This window comes from Sturnira hondurensis, unplaced genomic scaffold, assembly GCF_014824575.4.
Source record: "Sturnira hondurensis isolate 20B ecotype Veracruz unplaced genomic scaffold, ASM1482457v3 Scaffold0000780, whole genome shotgun sequence".
Taxonomy (NCBI): domain Eukaryota; kingdom Metazoa; phylum Chordata; class Mammalia; order Chiroptera; family Phyllostomidae; genus Sturnira; species Sturnira hondurensis.
Genome location: NW_028073411.1, coordinates 20,983,175 through 20,998,673, shown reverse-complemented (window position 1 = coordinate 20,998,673; position 15,499 = coordinate 20,983,175). Strand labels below are relative to the sequence as shown.

General features: G+C 61.0%; 1 protein-coding gene and 1 non-coding gene across 4 annotated transcripts; both read right to left on the bottom strand.

Annotated features, from left to right (window-relative positions):
* Positions 1–467: 467 nt before the first annotated feature.
* MLC1 (modulator of VRAC current 1) lies at positions 468–15,169 on the bottom strand. 3 transcript variants are annotated; one of them, XM_037049106.1, is made up of 12 exons: positions 14,976–15,169; positions 14,494–14,812; positions 13,338–13,427; positions 11,924–11,977; positions 11,404–11,505; positions 7,557–7,655; positions 7,188–7,259; positions 6,045–6,161; positions 5,078–5,134; positions 4,496–4,618; positions 2,809–2,934; positions 468–1,514 (listed from the first exon to the last, which is right to left on the bottom strand). In XM_037049106.1, exons 2-12 carry the CDS (start codon positions 14,668–14,670, stop codon positions 1,440–1,442), a joined length of 1,092 nt encoding a protein of 363 aa, XP_036905001.1. In that variant the 5' UTR covers positions 14,671–14,812; positions 14,976–15,169; the 3' UTR covers positions 468–1,439. The 3 variants fall into 3 exon arrangements, with proteins under 3 accessions (XP_036905001.1, XP_036905011.1, XP_036904993.1); XM_037049116.1 differs by having other exon boundaries at positions 15,007–15,169; XM_037049098.1 differs by lacking the exon at positions 14,976–15,169 and having other exon boundaries at positions 14,494–14,941.
* Positions 11,019–11,125, bottom strand: LOC118989930 (U6 spliceosomal RNA). The gene has a single exon (XR_005067124.1). It is a non-coding gene; the product is annotated as a U6 spliceosomal RNA (small nuclear RNA).
* Positions 15,170–15,499: the final 330 nt, after the last annotated feature.

Genomic DNA, 15,499 nt, shown 5'->3' with positions numbered 1-15,499 from the left:
GCAGAGAAGTGTGGTGGTCAGTGCTGCCTTGGCTGGCACGCCCCACCTTCCGGGTGTCCTACCTGCACTCCTCCTGCTGGATAACACTGTGGCAGCTGGTCCTTCGTGCTCAGAACGGAGGAAGCCGGGGACCCCTGAGTCCTCCACACCTGGCCAGCGCCAGCTGGCCCTCATCTCCCGGGGCTCCTGTTCTGTGACCCTGACGGCCCAGGCTCTCCACCAGCCCATGGGAATGTGCCTGAACTAAGGAAGCGGGTCCCCCAGCCTCGCCCTGTACTGAGGAGCGAGACCCTGCAGGTGTGCGGACGGCGGTTACAGGGGCCCAGCGGAAGACAACTCCTCAAACAAGCAGTGACAGTCCCCAGCTCGGGGGCTTCCCTGGTGCCCCGCGTCAGCCAGGAGAAGCTAAGCGTCCCTGCAACAGCGCCCACTGTGCTCGCAGGAGAGAGGGCCCACACACCGCTGCTTGGTCGTGGTTTTAATCAAAGCAAACGTTATTCTCACACCTACACTGTCCCCGCAGTCGGGCAAGCAGGCAGAGGCAGATGGAGGAGACCCCCCAGCCCAGCCCAGCCCCCCAGGTGAGTGGGGATCCAGACGGACTACGTGTTAGCGGGTGGTGAGGACTTCGGGGTGGAGCGTCTTGCAGGTGATGGCCGAGGTCTGGCCTGGGGAGCAGAGGCAATGGGGCAGGAGGGAGAGGCTCCGCCTGGCCCAGATCACCGAGGCCACGGAGACACAGAGACGCGACCTGGTCACTTTCCAAAGCTGTTGATGCGGCCCCACTGCAAAGGTCGCTGAGCCTCTCCGGTGCGTGGCTGAGCTCCGTGTGGTTGTTGACAAAGGGCTCAGGGGCGGGAACTGGCCCGCGACAAGTGCAGACCTGCTGCCTGGGCGTGGAGTGGCACCCTGGGCCGGGGCGGGGGGCTTCCGCAGTGGCTGGGTCAGCAGAGGGAGGGCAGTGGGGCAGCAGGGGAACATGGCGTGGAAGGGGCAAAGGTGGGGCTGTCTGCGTCCACACTCGGGGAGCAGCAGCATCTCAGGGTGTGATCACAGGATGGAGCACGCAGATCCACCCTGGTCTAGGAGACGGTGGTGGGCAGGGCTCGGTCTGGGAACTCAGAACGGAAACGCCGAATGGGCTGAGCCAGCGTGTAGCTGTCTGCACCCAGAAACCAGGGCAGGAGCTGGGTGAGGTGGGGGCGGAGCAGGCAGCGGCCACAGATCACACTGGACAGGAGACCTGGCGCCAGCCTCAGCAAAGGCCCTCCCTCACCCGGCACCGAGCTGACCGACCTGCAGGCACAGAACGGCCAGCATTTGCCTATTTGGAAATTAAAGTCCACCTGGCAGCCGGCGGCCTCACCGCAGGAAGGGGTTACAAGGTAGCAGTTCGGGGGTACTGGCATCTGGGCACAGCCATGTGCGGGGCCACACCGTCACTGGGCCATCTGCACTACCACGGCTCTCCAGGCTTTCTCCTTGTCAAACTCCTTCAGGGGGCTCCGGGCCACCTGGACCAAGACAGACAGAGGCTGTTCTGCTGGCCTGCCGTGTGCGGGCAGGCGTCCGTGCTGACAGGACAGCCCCCCAGCCTGGGAAGGCTGGAAGGAGGCCCCAGGGCCTGGGTTCCCTGCCGTACCTGTGCCCGCCCTCTGCCGTAATGGAGCCTGGATGGGGGGAGCTCTTTGTGGGGCCACATGCTGGCTCTGGGTGGGGGCCGGCACTGGCCTGGCGGCCACGATGGCTGCGGCTCCAGGGAACTCACACTTGCTCCTAGGCCGGTCCTCTGAGGGGCTGGCACCTGGCAGAGCCAGCGTCTGTGTACAGTAGGTGCCGGATAAATACGCCCCGATGGGGGAGTGACACACCACAGTGCGGGGACCTCCAGCCCCTTGCTGGGGGCTGGGGGCTGGGCCAGCCCTCCCACAGAGCAGGGGTCTGGGCCTGGCCTGGGCCCTCCGGCAGCACTGAAGGGGGCGTGACAGTGGGTTGGGGGCCAGACTCAAGACCTTCAGGGACAGGGAGGCAGTTCCCAGGCCCAGCTCCCAAGTCCTTCCTCCAGTCTGCACCAGTTCACTGCATGTACAGCTCGGTTGGGGGGACAGAGCCCTACCCATGGGAGCCTGATCCCAGCCAGGTAACCACAAGGAGATGGTGGGCCTGAGGACTGTGGAGGGGACAGCACCAGGATTGATGGAGAAGGTCAGGGCCACTGAGGACCTGGCCCAGGGCAGGAGCAGGGTCCCCTAGGAGAACCAGGAGCAGCCTGGTGGGGACGCAGTGCCAGGCTGTGAAGAGCACTGGATGCAGGATGGGGGGCCCAAGGGGGCCCGGGCAGGAAGAGGGTTTGGTGCACCCAGGCGGCCCTGCAGGGCCCCACCCAGGACGTTGTGCACTGGAGGGCGAACCCCCAGCATCTTCCATGTGGGATGAGAGGTGGGACCTGGGTGCAGGCAACCTGAGCGTGGCAGAGGCGTGGCCATGACCGCCCAGAGCCTGTGCAGCACCCCTGCCAGGAGCCTTGTGCACGGACCAGGGAGGGGCTTCTCTGGCCACTCGAACCCGGGCGTGTGGGCAGGAGCAAAACCGAAAGCATTCAGCCCTGAATACTTCTTCAGGATGGATTTGCGTTTGCCTAGCTGGTATTAAAAAAATCCGGTATTTTGCCTCTCCAAGATGTGTCCAGGGGTCTTGAAAGAGGTCAACGGGGGAGGGTGTCGCTTGGCACCGGCCCCGGGAGGGCCCCGGGAGGGCCCCAGGAGGACCCCAGAGGACAGAGAGGCCGCAGGCTCCAAGGCTACTCACCTGGGCGGCCGGGCGCTCCTGGGGACTGGCCGCCTTGAAGCCGGCACACTGGATGACGGTGCCCGTGTGCAGGCCTGCCTGCAGCAGCAGCTCCAGCATCAGCAACAGCAGGAGCACGTCGTGGGACTGCCGGGGGGGGGGGGGGGGNGGGGGGGGGGGGGGGGGGGGGGGGGGGGGAGACAGGCCGTCTCTCAGGCCGCCCCCCACCCCGTGCGTGACCCCCACCCCGTGACCTGGCAGCCAGCGGCTTTGCAGAGAGCAGCCAGGCCCAGACGCTCGGGCGACAGACCCTGAGTTGTGATCAGCCCGCGTGGCGTTGCCAGGATCAGCTCGTCTCTGAGCTCTGCTGTCTGGCTCTGACAAGCCCCCACCCCACCCCAATGGCCCACGGCCGGCCGGCCCTGTGGACAGCACGGCGGCTCAGTTCGAGGCTCCCGTGCCCCCAACAACCACCCGGGTCAGTGGGGAGCCAAGAACACCCACATGGCCATCTGGTGCACCCTGTGGAGTGGTTTGCACAGCATCAGGACCTGGATGGCCCGTCCACTCACTGGGGACTGGCTGGTGACCTGGGTCACATGGACTGTTGTGTGTATGGAAAATACACTCATAATTAATAAACAGTAACACAAGCCCTGGCTGGTGTGGCTTGGTGGATTGAGCTCCAGCCAGCAAACCAGAGTCACTGGTGCGATTCTCAGTCAGGACACGTGCCTGGGTTGTTGGCCAGGTCCCCAGTAGGGGGTGCACAAGAGGCAACCACACCTGGATGTTTCTCTCCCTCTCTTTCTCCCTCCCTTCCCCTCTCTCTGAAAGTAGACAAACTCTAAAAAACAGCAGCAAGAATGAACCACTGCACGCTCCGCATCCTCACAACCGAACGCCCCTCTGCCCCGCCCTGCGACACTCTGGGAGGGAGCCCACTGCCCCCTGATCTCAGCCTCTCTGCACAGGATCCCCGACAGGGCAGGACTGGGGAGCCTGGGCTGCAAGGAGAGGCCAGCAGGACTACTCCCGCCGCACCCCCCAACCCCCTCCCCGCCCCGCAGGGTCCCTGGGGTCAGGACGGCAGCTGCGACACTGTAGCTGAGTGGCCATCTCCTCGCCCACTGCCGGCTCTCATGGGAGCGGGATGGAGATGGGCACACCACCTGCTTCCCTCCCAGTGTGAGAGCGACTCGGGCCAGGGCCCACCATCAGTGCCAACCCGCAGGCAAAGGTGCTGGACAGACGTCCCTGTGGTGCCCAAAGGACATCCTGTCACTCCCTGTGAGGGGACGCGTGCCTCCCTGGAGTCAGTGCAGGACCACCGCCTCTGCTGACCCCACAGGAAACAGATTCACAGGTGGGGTCATCTCCCAGACAACAGACCCAGCCCCCAAAAGGTCAGAGCACAGGGGAGGTGGGGGGACTGTGCCCCAAGGCACATTCTTGGGATGATTCATGGAAAGTGAGTCAACTGAGCAGCAGGGGTGTCACAGGACAACTGGGGCACCTCAGTGTGACAAGTGGCCATGGGGGTGGGACCTGGGCAGAGCTGCCCCACCTGGGGTCTGAGGGGCACGGGGCATCACCCCCTCAGCGGTCCCCACGGGGAGCCAGTTGGAGCTGCCCCATGCCCTGCGCGGTCAGACAGGGCGTGGAATGCTGGCCCGGGTGTCGGTGGCTTTGGATGAAAGATGCGCACCTTGAGGGCAGGTGGGTGATCTCCGAACACCTCCATGACCCTCCTCGCGCTGAAGGTCAGGTACCCCGCGGCCGTGAACAGCAGTGGTGCCGAGAGGCTGCAGATGGCCATCAGCACTTCCACCTGCGGAGCAGAGGGCCAAGGTGGCCCGGGTCCCCGCTCCAGCCCGCCACACGCCGGACACTGAGCGGCCAGCCCCAGTCAGCCCCCCGGCCCCGCGCCCTCCTGCACTGGGAGCCCCACGTTCCCTCAAGGTCCACAAAACAGTCCGTAGTGCCAGGAAACCACCACCCGAGGCCTGCCAGGCACCCTGTCCCCACATTGCACAGAGGCCACACGCATCCAGGTGTTGGGGCCGCGTCCTACACCAGCACCCAGCACTCGGGCTGGACCTGTGACGGTCACATCCCAGGACTGGCCCTGGCAGGTGCAGGTCAGAGGGACAGGGGGCTCATCCCACCAAGTACTCGGCCCCTGGCAGCCCAGCCCTCGGGCAGGCGCCCCGCAGCCCAGAGGCCTGGCTCCCACGGGGCAGACACCGCACAGCAGGCCTTGAGGCCCCGGGGATAGGGTGTCACCTACCAGACACCTGCTGGGACACTCTGCCGTCACGTGACTGGCAATGGCACTTGGAAAACACTGAGAGGAAAGACAAAAGGAAGACTTCAGAGGTGACAGACGGAGAAGTCAGAGTTCCAGCAGCGTCCTCTCGGGTGATGGGCGCCGCCTTGTGGCCAGGAGGGGACGGCTGAGCCCCACTTCCAGGTGAACCGCCTGGCACACCCACTGCTGGCGTCGCCCCGCATCTGTTCTCGGCGGGGACGCCATCCTAAGCCCGTGTGCGTGCCGGGTGGTGCAGGTCTGCGGGACCAGCCAGCGCAAGCCGAGCGGACGTCAGCAGGGTCCGCAGCTGTCCCAGGCCTGGCACGGGTTGTACTTGGCCTCTGGCCGCCTTGAGGAGTCACAGGCACGTTGCTCCGGGTTCGGGATCCAGTCAGCGGTCACGCCCGTGCTGCGGGGAGACCCTGGCCTCGCTCTCGCCCTGGACAAACGTCTCTGGTTCGCACCACCCAAGTACGGCCCAGGCCTCTGGGTCTGGCTGCCTGGGTTCCTCCGTGACCAGACCGAGGAGCCCAGGAGGCACCGTGCCTCAGTGCTCCAGCGGCCACCCCGGCCTGACCACGTTGACCACGTTGACCAGGTGCCGGCTGCCGAGTTGAGTGTTTACGATGATGATATTTAATGTAAAACAATGACGTGTGGTAAGTGTATTTTCTGAAATGTGTGTCAGGTTATGAAACTGTGTTAGAGATTATGAAATCATATAAAAGGACAAGTATTTCTAGGCAAAAATAACACAAAGATGGTAAAATAACAACAGCTGCTACAATAAAAAGCGGCTGCCACACTGACCTGCGTGCGGGGCTGCAGATGCCGGTGCCGCCCGTGTGCCCACCTGCTTCTGCCCCCGTGGCCTTCCTGCCAGCGCCACCACACGGAGCCCAGCGACCAGCCAGGCCAACCCCGCCCACCCGCAGGCTATACTCACGGCCACTAAGATCCAAAAGAATGTCACCGAGAGGTGTGGGCTCGAGACGGCCTCATCTACATTCAGAGCAATGACCCCACCCAGGACTGCGGAGACGCCAGCAATCACCTCAATGACCTGTGGGGCCGAGCATGGAGGCGGTGTCACCCGGGGACAGGGGACCATCTGCTGGAGTGTCCCTGACATGCAGGCAGGGTGGGGAGGCACGGAGAGCTTGGGCCGAGGGTCAGCACACCGTGTCAAAAGCTGGAGAATGACGTCCCAAAGCACCAAGGACACGTCCCTTCCAGCCTGAAATCAGCGGGGAAAGGAAGTGGTCCCGCCAACTCAAAGGCAAATGGGAAGCGGCCCAGACAGAGAGCAGCAGCGAACGCATGCCTGTGGCTCCAACAGTTCCCGAGGCCGACGGGGACGGGCTCCAAGGCCACAGAGAGGACACCCAAGGGCATGAGCGCGAAGGACATCAGCCGCTGTTCATAGAGGCAACGCAAAGCGGAGTGCGCAGGAGAGAGGTACACGGGCAGATAGTAACCAGAGACAACCTACGTACTTCAGAGCAGCCAGTTCGGATTCTATGCCAAAACCATTCTAAAACCCTGGGTGTGGGTGTGTAAATGAAAACGCAGACTCCAAAAACCCTCAGTGAAAATCTACAGACCTACAAGGAGAAACCGGTGTCGCCAGCTCAGGATGGGGGGGTGAATAGCTTTCAGTCACAGGACAAGCAGGCTCAAAAAAAAAAAAGGACAAAGTAAAACGAGAGGGCATCCATGCAACTCATCCTTGAAACCAGCGCACTCTGAGAAGGACGGAGACACCAGGGCACTCTGAGAGGACGGAGCTTTGGGGCTCCTTGGGGGACAACACACGTCCACCCGGACCAGCCGTGTCCAGCCTGTGTCCACGTCGGCGCCCGTCTCCACCAGGGTAACACGCTGCCCTAAAAGGCAGCCCCTGAGATGAGGGGTCTTGTCCCGTCAATGTGACAGGAGCCGTGTCCCTCACAGATGGCGGCACATGCCCCATCCAGGCAGCCACAGCCCCGCCATCTCCAAAAAGGAGCCCGGTGGCTTAATCCAGTCTGGGCCGTCCCTGTCCCGGAGTGAAATGAGATAACAGAGAAAGAAAGGGAAGTCTCCTTACTGAGTAGGACTTCAGGATCCGCACAGGAAAGGCCGCTTCATACAGCACGCTGCTGCTGTCAGAGACAGGACCCTAAAAGGAAGTGACAGGGTGACCTCCCGGGCTCAGCGGGGTCACCGAGCAGGGTCCCCAAACATGAGCAGCTAGAGGGCACGGGAGGCTGCCAGGCTCAAGTACAGAAGCTCGAATACACGCCCTCCTTGCATGTCCACCCAAGGCGGCTTTTTCAGCAGACCAGTCTCTCTCGGCGGCACTGCCAGGCAGTGGTGGAGCCTGGCCCCCCGCGGGTGGTGAGCATTCTGGGGGGCGGCCCTGCACAGAGGGAGCATGGCCCACAGCCCGGGCACCACCCGCACTCGGCACCCCTACCTTGTGCCTGCCCGGCGCCTCACTGGACCTCGCAGAGACGATCACGGTGGCCGCCATGAGCAGCTCCAGCAGCAGCAGCAGGATCAGGTTGAAGTTGATCTGCCAAAGGACAGCACGGCTCTGTGGGGCCTGCTCTCTCCCCTCTGTCACTGCAGATGGCCCCAGAGCCAGGCCCCGGTGCCCACCCGCTTGGGCAATGCTCAGGGTCCCAGGCTAGGTGGCCCCACACACCTGTTTTCTCACCACTCCCAGCCGGAGGGCCGTGCCTGGCCCCCAGAAGGGAAGAAAAGCCATGTTCACCCCAAAACCTGTGCGCTTTTGACTGTGGCCTAGTGCCCAAGACCGAGGACCCTGGGGGCTGTGGAGGCACCGCTCCCCATCCTTACTCCGTGGGCAGTTAAACGGAGTGTAACTACCTCCATGTGAACCTTAACGAGTAATGCACTAAAGGTGTTGATTTCACGCCAATTACTAGTCATAGAGTTATATACTAAAAAAAATGTGTGTACAAACTGGCCAGTCCAGAGCTGGTCCCACACTTTCTCTGTGGGGTTCCTCCTGGGGTTCCACCTGCCCTCAGCACTGGGGCCAGGGACCCGACCACCAGCGGCAGCCCCTCTGCCCGAGCCTTGACGCTGTTCATAGAGCCTGCCCTCAGCCTGCTGCCCTGCCCGTTCCTCCCTGGGAAGCCCCAGGGAAAAGCTCCTGTGCCCTCCATCCCGTGCCCTCCCCACCACACCTGCCTCCTGTGTGCCCCCCCCTTGGCTGGTGTCCCCTCCTCTGCGGCCTCCACACCTGAACAACAGTAGAACCCATGTTTCAAACCAAATGGGATTCATTAGTAAGTTTGAGCTCTGTACTATTTGTGCAAATCCTCTTGAGTCTTAAAATGTTTCAAAAATTTTTTATCAGTAGCACCTCTCTGTACCACCAATAATCAATCCAAAAATATAATTAAAAAATAATACACCCTTCATGGTAGCAACTAGGAACTCCTTAATGAGGAGCACAGAAGACACTGAAACCTTCACAAAGGACACCCAAGGTGGTCTGAGGAAGTGGAGAGGCAACCCATGTGCTCAGATGAGACGGTATAATAAAGATGTCAATTCCCATTAAATTATTCTGCACACTTAACATGATTATAATGGAGTTCCGGCTGCAACTTTTTAAGGAACTCAATAAGCTTGTTCTAAGATATATTCGAAATGAGGGGGCAACTTTGAGGACTAGGGAAGTGGTGGGGTGCTCTCCCAGGAGACCAGAGACTGACTACCAGGCCATCGCAGAAGCGGGGCAGCCGGTAGCAGACTGGCCCGCGGCAGCAGCGCTCTCTGCGCCGGCGGCCGAGTCTCTTTCTAAAAGCAGGTGCAGCCACCTCGACTACACGTGAGCGACCATGTCCGTTGCAGCCAACGGCCACGGGCGTCGGTTCAACCCTGAGAAGATTCATCAACTTGGAGTGCCGTGAGGAAGTGCCATTGTGCCGCAGTTCAAATACGGTCCCTTTCCATTGTGACACAGCACAGCTGTGAAAAGGTCACTAGCGTGGAACAGCTCCACAGGGTGACAGCGCAGTGGCCTGCCCTGCCCCAGGACACACAACTGGCCCCAGCCTCGGGGACAGCGCTTGGCCAGAGGCTAAAGGAGCAGGCTTACACACACACACACACACACACACACACACACACACACACACAGGTCTCTGCCCCTGGTTTCTGATTGGCCAGACCAGAGTTGCTCTGATTGGTTGGAGCTCCACAGCTCTGATTGGGTGGGAGAAGCCTCATTCCTATTGGTTGAGACACGGGGACTCCTCTATCCCCACTGCTCTCTGACCGCAGGTTGCTGCTCCTGGGCAGCAAGGGCTGCGGAGCTCTGCTTCTTAAAGTCTCGGCCCAAGGAGTCACTGGTTCCGCCATCGTGGTCCTGAGGTTCTTGCACATGTGTGGTTCCAGGTCCCCAGTCGCGTGTCCTCAGTGCGAGGCTCAGGCGCCGACGTGACAGCAGGCACCCGAGGAACGCTCACTTTGGATGCGGGCGCAGTGCCTGGGGGAGGTGGGCGTGGGTGGGGGCCGTCTGCAGGGCCGAGCTCCCGGTGAGGCTGGCCTGGCCGGCCCGCCGGCCACTCGAGAAGGCTGTGCAGCACGTGTCAGGCTCCCCTCCCAAGTCCTGTTCTGTGACCCCGGGCGGGTGGCGACGTGACTGCTGTAGACGACGGACACTGGGTCACTGCCTTGGTTGGGGTGTTTGCCCTGGAGGACATTCTGCGAGGACCCACACTTGCTGGTCACACGTGCGAGGGCCTCTCCAGGGTTTGCCACGCCGTGGGGGCACACGCACGGCGTCTCCGTGCATGCACTTCTTCAGAACAGGCTACCGAAGCCGGGCACTTCCAGGCCTTAGAGTCACGGGACTGGAGATCAGTGCCCTGGGGCTTCTGCCCGTCTGGTGTCGGGAATGGCCTCTCCCTGTGGTTTGACTTTACCTCCTCCGTTGACTCACCAGGCTGAACATCGCCCCGCTGCCTGCACAACGTCTTCCTTGGGCAGCGGCTGCGGCCCTCTCCTGGTGCCCTTGACTCCCTTGTGGCTCTGAGCAGGGGTCTGGGACCGGCCTTCGCCTCCCGGAGAGCTCGGGTCCCTTTCTCACGGCGCTGCGCCTGTGCCCCTCCTGGCTATGCCCCGGCCCGCTGGGTCTTCAGGGCAGGGGCAAGGCTGCTGTGCGGGGCCATCTCATTGACACGGCTGTGTGAAGGCTCCGGGCCGTAGTGTCCAGACCCCCAGCCCGTTCTTCAGGGCCCCCCCTCCCTGGCCCCAGTCACCAGCTGGCCGGGTGCAGCAGACACTTTTACTCAGGACCCACATCCACACAGTAAGAGTTTCCTTCATGAAGAAGCATTAGGGTCCTGGGCAAGTCCTTGAAGTTTTCTCTGGGACAGTCCCGCACACTTCTGTTACACTTATACCCAGGAACTTTCTGTTATTAGGTCCCTAACATGTAACTGCGTTTAAACTACATTTTCACTGTTGCTAGCGCAGATGGTTCTTTTACCCGGCATTCACACCCGGCAACCTGGGTGCCAGCCCTCAGCAAACCCAGGGCCACATAAGCAGCAACTACGTTGTCTTCCGCAGACAATAGCGTGAGCATTCCTCTCGGACCCCCGAACGTCTGTCCATTTTTTGTGCCTTACTGGCCTGGCTGAGCCTCCCTCAGGGACACCTGTCGTCCGAAGACGGCTTCTGTAGGGCCACCCTGGTCTAACGAAGGTGGCTCAGCATTGCAGCCGGAGTGGGAGCGTGTGTAAGGAACCTCTGGCCCAGTCTTCGTTTTCACGAGATCGCCTCTCTCGGCTCTGGGTTGAGACAGTCTGGCTCTTCGCTTTTCTTAGAGTGCGCCTCACCACCAACAGCCTCGAAGACGTGATGAGACATGTCACTGTGTTCCTGTGAAGTTTTTTTAAGTATGCAGCGTTTCACAAATTCGGGGGTCACCTTGTGCAGGGGCCGTGCTCATCTTCTCCGTATCGTCCCACTTTAGAGTGTATGTGCTGCCGAAGCGAGCACTGTTCCTGTTGATTTTTAATGACTGTTTATCGATAAATCCATCCACTGGAATCAGTGAAGAAGTTAAGAGAATTCTGTTCTTCAGGAGCATAAATAAAATTCTCCAACTTGGCAGACTGGAGCCATGACGCACACTTACATGGGTCCCACCCACAGACAGTGCTCGGTGATGCCAACCACACACCCCCATGGCAGACACTCAACGGGAAGACGCACCCCGAGGCCATGGACCCACGTGTGTGGCCCACCTGTGGGACCCACGTGGCCCTGGGACTCACATCTATTGCTGATGGGTTCAGGACCAGTTTGCAGCCGAACCAGATCAGGCAGGTGGTGGTCACAGCAAACGTGGAGACGAACAACATCTGGAACCTGGGGATCTGAAGAGAAGATGGGGGGCGCTTTACTCTCCTCTGCGTAACTGCGGAAGTGAGGGCAGCAGTGACCTAGATCCAGGTCACTGATGAAAACTCCTGGAGACTGGGACACACTAGAATTAGCCAGGGTGGGTGCCCCATCAGCACCTGGGGACACGGGGAGGGAGGGAGGGCACAGGAAACCTGCAGTGGGGACACTGGGTGCTGAGGGACGTGAAGGCGTGCTCCACACATGCACAAACGTGTGCAGGCACGTGTACACAGAGGTGCACATGCACCTGAGGACACACATAAGCACACACAGGTGTACACATGAGTGCATGCACATTCACACACATGTTTATGTACACAGGTGCTCTCGTGCACACATGTGTGCCTGTCAGCCCCCAGGGCACAGAGATGGGGCAGAGGCTGGACTCACCACATTGATGTTCCTCCTGGAAACAGCGAAACTCACAATGGCTGCAGGAACACACTGGGAAGAGGGTGGAGCTCTGTGAGCGGTGGTCAGTCCCCACACGCCCTTGAAGCTCAGTCCCCCAGTGGCCCAAGATGTCAGCAGGACCAGTGTTGCTGGCCCACTAGACTCGGGTTTTGCCGGACGTTGAAAGGTCCTCAGATCTGTCCGAGTAATTAGTTCTGGAAAAAATCTTAATGTTTCTGATGAGACGAAAGAGACATGCGCTGATGAGTAGTGTTCCAGGTGCACACACTTGGAAGCTGGGCTGCAGCTTCCTGGGGCCGCAGCGCAGACCAAGCTCCGTCTCCACTTGAGAAATCGCTCCGCTGGGAGGAAGCGGAACTGGCCAGGAGTCCGGGGCCTCAGCAGGTTCTTTGTCCGGGGCTCATGTTGACCCCACAGAAGCAAAGGACAAGAGGGTGCGGGAAGATGGGGAGATGGACAGAGGGGGGTGAGCAGGGACCACACCAGGTGCTGCTCTTGTGGGTGACAGACCCTGCAGACCCTGAGCTAGGGCAGCACGAGCTGAGGGGGACACTCAGCAGTGGTTGGATTGGGGGGGCCACTGAGGGCGAAGGGGAGCCGGGGAACCCTATGGGGACCTGTCTCTCCAACCTGTTGCCTGAGGGTACAGGGCACTGCCAAGAATTTTGCTGGGACCCTCAGCCTAGGTGGGCATTGCCCCAGCACCACCAGGGTCAGAGGTTAGGTCACTGTGGCCCCAACAAGGGCTGCTCCAGTGGTGAGGCCCAAGGGCCACCCAGAAGTTTCAGGGTGTCTGAACTTCTAACGTCTCTGAGCCACGCTAGGAGAAAAAGCGTTGTCTTGGGCCACATGGTAAATGCACTGCGAACCGTCATCACTAAACAATAGCATCCTGTGTTAGGTAAACGTACGAGCCTGTGTGGGGCTGCACTCACAGCCCTTCTGGGCTGCATGCGGCCCGCGAACTGCAGATTGGACGCCCCTGTGGAGAATGGCGAGGGCAAGAGGCGCTGTTCCCAGGAGTTTTGTTCTAAGGCAGCAGAGGCTGGCACCACGGGGTGGGGTGTGGTGTGGGGGGAGCTTGTGTCTGTGTTTCCAGACATTCAGGGGTGGTGATGGGGCTGGAGCGGGGGAGCAGGCAGGCAAGGGCCCCGCCATGAGCCCTAGGACGTGTCCTGGGACACCCAGTGGCCCCCACAGGCAGGGCACAGGCTGAGGGAGGGCGGGGTGCAGCCCTGTGTCCTGCAGCCCGAAGCCTCTGAGGCCAGAGACGGGCGTGAGGAGGCTCTGAATGAGCGGCCAGGGACAGCAGCGCGTCACTCCCAGAGCACAGCCCCAAACGCACACCCACAAACTTCGTACCACAGGTGGGACCAAGGACGCTGCTCACCGAACCCGCAGCGCAGCGCAGGTAGTCCATCTCCGAGGGAAACACGTTGCCCAGGTACAGCGAGAAGCCCGCGGTCACAAGCAGGCAGCCCTGCAACACAGCGGGAAGCTCGAGGGACAGCACCGAGCACCGAAACACACAGAGCACAGTCGTCTGTACGCACCAGCGTCGCGCCTGGATCCCGCCGGACCTGACTCCTGAATAAAACACGGCTACGGCCCACCCTCCCTCCAGTGTCAGCCTATGTATGGGCTTCACCATATATTTGAAGAAGAAAATTTAAGGCAAGAAATGGCGCCTTTCCTCAGAAAACACCCTCCCCCCAACATGTGTGATTTCTGGGCCTTAGGATCCACAGGCCCAGGGCCAGGCATGAAGTGCCCTCCGGCTCGGGGCTGGGAGATGGAAGCTCGCTGCAGAGGGCAAGGTCGCAGAGTGGTTGGGGGTCAGTGTTAAAGGGGTCTGGGCAGGGGGCCTTGGGTGTCCCACCATGATGGCAGTGCTGGAACCCAGGAGCCTGGGGTGGGTAGCAAGGTCCTGGCCTGGGTCCTGACTTCTTAGCCAGGCTGGCAGGGAGCCCTGGGGTCCCCAGGTGACCATGCTCACGCAGGCCAAACTAACTTCTTCAGTCATCACGTGCCTATCCAAGCATGTCTGGAGGTGACTATCCCAGGACCCCTGGCAAATCTCCTCCAATGTTTGGTCCCCTGAGGCCTGACCCCCAGCTCCCTGTGGCCCTGTTCCTTGGTCCCTGGGCCTTCTCTGACTCCATGGCCTGGCCCCCAACCCAGGACACCACCCCACCATCACACTGTGGAAGGTTCCTTCCCACCTGTGCAGGGTGATTCCAGACCCCCCCCCCAGCGGTTGAGAGTCCTGGAGGTCACCCACACACCATGCATGACCCTGTGAATGGGCAGGTGGGCCCTGGGCTGTCCCCACTGTGACAGGACACAGAGCAGCCCGAGCCCAGAAGCCTGGGGCTGGAGCCATAAATGCTGGTGAATGTGGGGCAGCGATTCCTGCAGCACCCCCCCCCAGGGCCCTCCAGAGCAGAGTAAGGGAGCTGCTCTGTCCCACTGGGCCCGACCGGGCAACACTGGCCGGGGACACCTCCTGGGGACAGCAACCCCGTGGCCTGGGCGTGGCTACTCACCCCCATCAGCACAGAGAAGACCCATGTCTTGTGACTGAAACAGGGGGGCAGCCTCGAGGACAGCTGCAGGTCTCCAGGCTTGGCGTCTGTGTAGCTCCCCACGTCGGGCCGTCCCCGCTCCAGGGTGGCCATCCGGTCATAGCTGGGCTCCTCCCTGCACGACTCCTCCCGCGCCATGGCGCCGGGGCGGACACTGAGCTCGGTGCCCACGGCGGCTGTGCCTGGGACTCTGCGTCACCTCTGCTGTTTCGGATCGCTCTGAAAACTCCAGTTACACTGAGGCGTTTTCAGCAAAAGAAGTCTTGCTCGGACCGAAGGGCTGCGAATTTGAGGAAGGAGACAAGCCCTTCACTTGATAACTGACTAAAACCACTTTCTCAGCAAAACCGACCTGCCCCTCTGCATTCAGGGCGGGGTGTTGGGCTTCAGATGCCCACTGACTGGCCCGAGGGCCTTTCGGCCCCTGCTTCCCAGCATCAGACCCTGACCGTCCGTCTGTCCGTTGGTGCTCACCGCCCGGCTGTTCCTGGGGCAGTGCTGGTCTCTGGGTGATGGGCTCGCTGCTGCCCGGGGCCTGCAGCAACAGCTATTCACAAAGGAACAAAAGCCCAGCAAAGTTGCACTTCAGCCAGGAGCAGGAGGACCTCGTCTTGAATTTCAATGAGATGAAGCAGCGACCCTAGAAAGTTCGTGATGGTTGTGTAACAGTGTAACCTCTGGCACAGAGCCTTGCCAGTCCTGTCTTAACTCCACAAGGGAACAATGGGGTCCCGAGGTCCCACTCGGGGCAGGCAGATAGGCCGTGGGGCACAGGGACAAGTTTCTCCGGAGAAGCGTGCCTGAGTGGGACCCCCAGCACAGTACTGCAGGAGGAGGCCGGTGCTATTCGGAGGCATAAATTTCTATTCAAAGGCCTCATTATACCTCCTTTCAAGCAGCCTTTTTCCATCCCCCGTGATCACGTGAGGAAACCTACTGCACAACGGCACACACACATTTGCACTCA

Coding starts and splice junctions, on each gene's coding strand:
- MLC1 (XM_037049106.1), bottom strand. CDS start 14,670: ATGGCGCGGGAGGAGTCGTGCAGGGAGGAGCCCAGCTATGACCGGATG. Junction 13,428..14,493: donor TCTTCTCTGTGCTGATGGGG/GTGAGTAGCCAC, acceptor GCTGTGTTGCAG/GGCTGCCTGCTTGTGACCGC. Junction 6,162..7,187: donor GGATCCTGAAGTCCTACTCA/GTAAGGAGACTT, acceptor TCGGCCCCACAG/GTCATTGAGGTGATTGCTGG.